Source organism: Colobus angolensis, unplaced genomic scaffold (genome assembly GCF_000951035.1).
Source record: "Colobus angolensis palliatus isolate OR3802 unplaced genomic scaffold, Cang.pa_1.0 Scaffold278, whole genome shotgun sequence".
NCBI lineage: Eukaryota > Metazoa > Chordata > Mammalia > Primates > Cercopithecidae > Colobus > Colobus angolensis.
In genome coordinates, this window is record NW_012116021.1 from 237,494 (window position 1) to 245,199 (window position 7,706).

General features: G+C 44.8%; 1 protein-coding gene across 4 annotated transcripts in view; it reads right to left on the reverse strand.

The window, feature by feature from the left end:
• VPS33B (vacuolar protein sorting 33 homolog B (yeast)) overlaps positions 1-3,719 on the reverse strand; it is a 26,086-nt gene extending 22,367 nt beyond the window's left edge. For 2 of the 4 annotated variants that reach the window (XM_011948281.1, XM_011948280.1), the window contains exon 1: positions 3,023-3,719. In XM_011948281.1, the coding sequence (XP_011803671.1) occupies positions 3,023-3,118 (96 nt within the window). In that variant the 5' untranslated portion in view covers positions 3,119-3,719. The remainder of the gene's footprint in view (positions 1-3,022) is intronic. The other 2 variants (XM_011948282.1, XM_011948283.1) reach the window with 2 other exon arrangements.
• Positions 3,720-7,706: the final 3,987 nt, after the last annotated feature.

Here is a 7,706-nt window from a genome sequence, read left to right on the forward strand (position 1 = left end):
TTTTTTAAAGACAGTCTTGCTCTGTTGTCCAGGCTTGAGTGCAGAGGCAGGATCTCAGCTCACTGTAACCTCTGCCTCCCAGATTCAAGCAATTCTCCTGCCTCAGCCTCCCAAGTAGCGGGGATTACAGGTGCATGCCACCACACCTGGCTAATTCTTGTCTTTTTAGTAGCCATGTTGGCCAGGGTGTTCTTGAACCCCTGACCTCCTCAGGTGATCCACCTGCCTCAGCCTCCCCAAGTGTTGGGATTACAGGTGTGAGCCACCACATTTGGGCTTTTTAAATGTTTATTTATTTTTTAGTTTCCCAAACCCAAAATGGTCAACAGAGGGTAGGAAATCTTGAGGTAGGTGAATGGTGAAAAATAGACTGAAATAGTTGGCTAGGATTGAGCAGGAAGGGCTCCAAATGCCACCTTTGGGGAGTGTGGCCTTGATCCTCTAATTAACAGGAAAAATAAAACGTTTGTGCATTGAAGCATTCCAGTCAGGTGGAAATGTTAATGAATCTGAAGACTGGAGAAACTGGAGGCAGGGAGTCCACTTAGGGAGTTAATGAAACCATCCAGGAAGCCCAAGCATGCGGCAATGAAAGAGGGCCTGATTTAGGCTGGTGGTGGTATGAGCAAAAATAGATTAAGAGATACATGGAATGTGTAATATAATGTTGGTTTTTTGTTTTTTTTTTTTGAGATGGAGTTTCACTCTTGTTGCCCAGGCTGGAGTGCAATGGCGTGATCTCGGCTCACCCCAACCTCCACCTCCTGGGTTCAAGCAATTCTCCTGCCTCAGCCTCCCAAGTAGCTGGGATTACAAGCATGCGCCACTATGCCCAGCTAATTTTGTATTTTTAGTAGAGATGGGAGTTCTCCATGTTGGTCAGGCTGGTCTCGAACTCCCGACCTCAGGTGATCTGCCCGCCTCGGCCTCCCAAAGTACTGGGATTACAGGCGTGAGCCACTGCGCCCAGCCTAATATAATTTTTTAAAATACTTCAAAGAAATTAACAGTGTTAACAGTGCTTATAACTTATGGTAGGGCCATAAGTAATTTTTTTTCTTTTTACTTTCCTTGATCTTCTTACATTTTCTATAATGTGCAAGTGTTATTTGATAATCACCATAAAAAAGTTATGTGTAAAGAAGTATACATGGAACTCAGCAACTGGTTCAGTTAAGTATCAGGGTGAAGGAGAGGCAAAGATGATTCTGATATTTCAAGCCTGAATAGCAATGCACATTAACAAAAATTAAGTCAGAAGTTAGTTAGGAGAGGACGTTATTGCCTGGAAATCCACTTTGGCCATGCTGAATAACCCAATGGGTTCAAGTTTCTCTCCTCTACTTGATCTCACCTGAACTAGTGGCTTTAACTAGCACCTCTTTTCAATTCTTCAGACATTTGTTGCAAGTCTTTTATGTGCATGTCACTGTGCAAGCACTCAGTATAAAAGAGAAATAGGCTGGGTGCGGTGGCTCATGCCTGTAATCCCAGAACTTTGGGAGGCCGAGACGGGCAGATCACCTGAAGTCAGGAGTTCGAGACCAGCCTGGCCAACATGGTGAAACTCTGTCTCTACTAAAAATACAAAAATTAGCCAGGTGGGCTAATTGGCCAGTGCGCGCCTGTAATCCCAGCTACTCAGGAGGCTGAAGCAGAAGAATCACCTGAACCCGGGAGGTGGAGGTTGCAGTGAGCCAAGATTGTGCCACTGCACTCCAGCCTGGGCAATGGAGTGAGACTCTGTCTCAAAAAAAATAAATAAGTAAAATTAAATAGAAATAAAATCTGGTCCAAGATGCCCTGCAGTTCTCGTCTTGATCCATCTTCCTTCCAGTCCTCACGATGGAGCTGCAGTTCCACATTTCTATCTGCTGGATGTTACAAGCTGTATTTCTCACTGGCATGTTAACTTCCCCCATCCAAACCCAAACAAATCAACTTCCCCCACCAAACCTGTTCCTTTTTCTAATTATTTTTCTCACTTCTATTCAATGCTCATACAACAAATATTTATTAAGCATATGGTGTGTGCTTGACTCTAAGCTAGGTACTCACTGGGTAGTGTTGACCAAAACAAACGTGATCCCTGCCCACCTTCCAATCTAATGAGGAATACAGACATAAAATGAATAACTAAATGATTACACAAGTAATCCATTAAAATCACAGTAGCAGTATTGTTTTCCTAATAACCAGGTTAAAAATCTCACTCATTTTTCCTTCTCCTCAACCTTTATAACCAACCAGTAAGTCTTTGAGTTTTCTTTCACCATAACTTAAAAATCCATCATTTCCCTTCATTCCCATTGCTACCAGTTTTGTGTGGGCCTTTATTACTTGTCTAATCTACGGTCTCCTAACTGGCCTTCTTGTTGCCCATTTATCCCACCACACACATCACTATTAGAATCATCATCAAGTATTGTCTCATGCCACAAATGGAAAAAAAAAAAATCGTCAGTGGCTACTGTGTAACTGCTGATGGCTGTCTTCCCTGTACATGCCTTGTCTTTCCCTGGTTTGTCAACTTTGCTCCTACCAATCTATCTGCCTGGAGCATGCTTAGTCTCCAAAGAAAATAAGCTTATTATTCACACCCTTGAAGCTCCTAGATCATCACCCCAGCTAGAAATGATCACTTATTCTGAACTCTTCGGGTACACTACTCTATTACTCATTTACCACCTGCGTGTGATAATTTGTGCTTCACACAGCTCCTGCTGGAGTGGTAGGATCCCTAATGGCAAATATGTCTTAACCATCTTTCCGTCCCTAGGGATGCCTGGCACTAATAGTGTCTCCCTTGCCTGTATGGGGGTTGGGGGCTGATTTCCATTAACTCTCTGGCCAGGTTCCAAACAGCTCTTACTACTCCCTGGATTCATTCTGGACCTGCTGGGGAAGCTCCGAGGAAATACCAGGGGCCAAGAACAAGATAAAAGGGGCACGGCAAGGAAGAAATGTGCATCCAATGAGTGCTAAACTGTAGATCCGATAAAGTCGCCAGGCGAGCACTGACCTGCTCCAGCAGATAGATGAGCTGGTCTCGAGCTAGCCTCTTGAGCATGGAGAAATCAGGCAGCTCAGGGGCGTCTGGCCGATGGGGAAAAGCCATGGCAGCGGTGACCTGCGCCGCGGGGTGGAAGGACGCGCTTCGCTCTGAGAAGGCCGGCCGCAGCCCAGGGGAAGCGCAAGGGGTCTATCCTTCAGGCCTGGGCACCGACTTCCAAAGACCCCAGAGGTGCCCTCGCTCCTCAGCAGCACTCCAGGAATGAATGGCCACCTCCAGGCAAGAGAGCTACTACCGCGGAGCAGCCTTGTCTCAGACCTGCAGCCACCGTGTCCTGACCCTCCCTCCCTGATCCGCTCAGCCCGTCACCAGGATTCCGGTCTACACCCCGCAGAGACTCCGCAGCGAACGGGGAGAACCCCGCCTCCTGCCAGAAAGAGAAGCGGCTTCCTAGATCTCCCGGAAGTCCCTTTCGTTCCCAGCGCTTCGCGTACCAGGAAGGGGACGGCGTCCTGAAAGGGACATTTAAAAATCGCAGGCAACGCGTTTATTACTTAAGTGACAGCGCCTGGGGTCCCAGCACTCAAAAGGCTGAGGTGGGAGAATCGCTCGGTCAGGGAGGCGGAGATTGCAGTGAACTGCGATCGTGCTACAGCACCCCAGCCTGGGCAACAAAGCTAGACCTTGCCTCAAAAAAAAAAAAAAAAAAAAAAAAGAAAAGAAAAGAAAAGAAAAAAGACATAATGGATGCATCAGGCTAACAATACCTGAACTCTGATCAGTCATATCCTTATGTCATTTCCTGGTGATACGCATAGGAAATACAGAGCATCACCTACCTAATCAAGCCTCAAGATCTGACTACCAGTTTATAGGCTATATAGAGATTAGCAGGAATATGTTAAGACATCGTAGGTATGAAATCAACCATACCCAAAATGTAGGAAATTATGTGGGACAAATGATCTGTCTTATTAAAAAAAATGGCAAAGGAGGAAATGTGGGGGGGGGAAACACTTCAGAATAAAAGAGATTTAAGGGATATATCAACTAAATGTTTCAATGTGTGGATCTTCTTCGGATAATAATTGAAAGAAAACTGATTTAAGGAATTACTAAAACTTTTCAGGTATTGTATTTCTTTTCTTTTCATTTTTTTTCCAGACAGATTCTCGCCCTTTTGCCTAGTGGAGGATCTCGGCTCACTGCAAGCTCCGCGCCACCCCCCTCCCCCACCCCCAGCCCTAGGTTCAAGCGATTCTCCTGCCTCAGTCTCCTGAGTAGGCTGGAATTACGGGCACGTGCCACCATGCCTGGCTAATTTTTGTAATTTTGGCAGAGACTGGGTTTCACTATGTTGGCCAGGCTGATCTCGAACTCCTGACCTTAAGTGATCCGCCTGCCTTGGCCTCCCAAAGTGCTGGGATTATAGGCGTGAGCCACAGTGTCCGGTCAGGTATTTCTATGTTATCATTATTTTTTTTGTATTTCTATGTTATACAGGCTTGTATTTCTGTTAAAAACAAGTCCATATCTCTTAGAGATATATACTGAAGTTTTTACAGATGAAATAATTTGGCCAGGAGCTCATGTCTGTAATTCCCACCACTTTGGGAAGTCCAGGTGGCGGGAGTTGCTTGAGCTGGGAGTTTGAGATGAGATTGGTCAACTACAACATGTAAAAAATAGCCAGGCTTGGTGGTGGGTATCTTTAATCTCGATACTTGGGAGGCTGAGGCAGGGGGATCAGTTGAGCCCAGGAGTTTGAGGCTGCAGTGAGCTATGATCATGCTACAGCACCCCAGCCTGGACAACAAAGTGAGACACTGTTTCTTTTTTTTCTTTTTTCTTTTTTTTTTTTTGAGATGGAGTTTTGCTCTTGTTGCCCAGGCTGGAGTGCAATGGCACAATCTCAGCTCACTGCAACCTCCACCTCCAGGTTCAAGTGATTCTCCTGCTGCAGCCTCCTGAGTAGCTGGGATTACAGGAATGCGCCATGCGCCCGGCTAATTTTGTATTTTTAGTAGAGACGGAGTTTCTCCATGTTGGTCAGGCTAGGTCTCGAACTCCCAACCTCAGGTGATCTGCCCGCCTTGGCCTACCAAAGTACTGGGATTATAGGCGCGAGCCACCATGCCTGGCCCGATCTGTCTCTTAAAAAATAAAAAAATGCTAAAATATGTTTGGGATTTGCTTTAAAATAACCCAGGGGGAGATGTAGGAACACTCAGGAAAAAGACTGGGCCAGGCACGGTGGCTCACGCCTGTAATCCCAGCACTTTGGGAGACCGAGGCAGGTGGATTGCTTGAGCCCAGGAGTTCAAGACCAGCCTAGGCAACATAGCAAGACCCCCATGTGTATAAAAAATTAAAAAAATGATTGGCCATTTGTTAATTGTTAAAGCTGACGCGTACATGGGGGTTTATTGCATTTTAGCATTCTACTTCTTTATTTAGAGATGGAGTGTTGCTCTGTTGCCCAGGTTGGAGTGCAGTGGCATAGTCATAGCTTACAGCAGCCTGGAGCTCCTGGGCTCAAGTGATCCTTCCGCCTTAGCCCCCAGATAGCTGGAATACAGTCATATGCCACCTTGCTGAGCTTCTCCCTACTTTTCTATGTTTGAAAATCTATATAATACAAGGTTAAGCAAAAAACAAAAAACATGCTGTGCTCACAGTGGACTTTGAGAGTTCATGTAGTATTTTATGCTGAGCCTTTCTTCCCACTAACCCCCTTAGATTGAATCTTGGCTGCAGTAAGAGATGGAGGTTGCCCTAAAGTGGTGGGATTTACTCCCACTGCCGTTTAAAGAAGATGAGTGAAGCATTACATGACACTCCTTTTTTTCCCCCTGGAGTCTCACTCTGTTGCCCAGGCTGAAGGGCAGTGGTGCGATCTTGGCTAACTACAACTTCTACCTCCCAGGTTCATGCGATTCTCTTGCCTCAGCCTCTGGAGCAGCTGGGGTTACAGGCATGCGCCACCACTCCTGGCTAAGTTTTGTATTTTTGGTAGAGATGAGGTTTCTCCATGTTGACCAAGCTGGTCTCAAATCCTCACCTCAGGTGATCCGCCTGCCTCAGCCTCCCAAAGTGCTGGGCTTACAGGCGTGAGCCACCGCACCCAGCCTTATTTTTATTTTTATCCCATGACATTGTTTTAATTCTATAACTTTTTTTTTCATAAGTTTTTTCCATAACTTTTTTTTTTTTTTTTGAGACGGAGTCTTGCTCTGTCACCCAGGCTAGAGTGCAATGGTGTGTTCTTGGCTCACTACAACCTCCACCTCCCGGGTTCAAGCAATTCTCCGACCTCAGCCTCCTGAGTAGCTGGGACTACAGGCACGTGCCACCATGCCAGCTAATTTTTTGTATTTTTAGTAGAGACAGGGTTTCGCCATGTTGGCCAGGGTGGTCTCAAACTCCTGACCTCAGGTGATCTGCTCACCTTGGCCTCCCAAAATACTGGGCTTACAGGAGTGAGCCACCACACTGGGCCTAGTTCCCTGCTTTTGGATAATGGTGATCTTCATCTGATCTGCACCTGTCTCCCCCATTAGACACTTCTCCAGTCTTTGCTGACAGTGGCCTGCTTTTATTTATTTAATTTTTATCACATGACTTTTTTTTTTTTAATCCCATAGCTTTTCATAAAACTTTTTTTGGAATAACTTTTTTTTTCCATAACTTTTTCCACAACTTTTTTCCCACAATTTTTTCCCACCCCTTTTTTCACAACATTTTAAAATATCATAGTGTAACTTTTTTTTAATCCCATAACTTTTTAATCTCATAGCTTTTTTTTTTTTTTGAGACGGAGTCTCACTCTGTTGCCCAGACTGGAGTGCCATGGCACTATCTCGGCTTGCTGCAACTTCTGCCTTCCAGGTTCAGGTGATTCTCCTGCCTCAGCCTCCCAAGTAGCTGGGACTACAGGGGTGTGCCACCGCGCCTGGCTAATTTTTTGTATTTTTAGCAGAGACGGGCTTTCACTGTGTTAGCCAGGATGGTGTTGATCTCCTGACCTCGTGATCTGCCCACCTCGGCCTCCCAAAGTGCTGGGATTACAGGTGTGAGCCACCATGCTGAACATCTCATAACTTGTTTAATCCCATTATTTTTTTAATCCCATAACTTTTTCAGTTTGTGTTCTTTTAATAAACACTTGCATAGTTATATTACAATTTTGTAAAAATAAAAACATTATCTCATGCCAATTGTGCCCAGCAATTTGCACAGTCTCAATACCTTTAATACTATGGTTTTCAAGACACACAAAATAAAATTTTAAGTCAAAAACAGCACTTCACAACGATAATTTATTACATTACAGTAGCATCACAGCAGTATTCAATAATGCCACTTTAGGCAAAAGTCTTTCAGTATTTCCATATAGATTCTGTTTACAAGAATTCGTAAATTGGTAAAAGTTATTCTAAGAAAACTTGGCAAATAAAGCTTTGGACTGGAATTGGCATTTCTTTCTCTACTTTTCCTTCTCCAGTTTCTTTCTTTTAAGCTACAGTATTCATATTTTAAAATGTTTTAATTTGGCCAGGTGCGGTGGCTCACACCTGTAATCCCAGCACTTTGGAAGGCCAAAACAGGTGGATCACGAGGTCAGGAGATCGAGACCATCCTGGCTAACACGGTGAAACCCTGTCTCTACTAAAAATACAAAAATTAGCCAGGC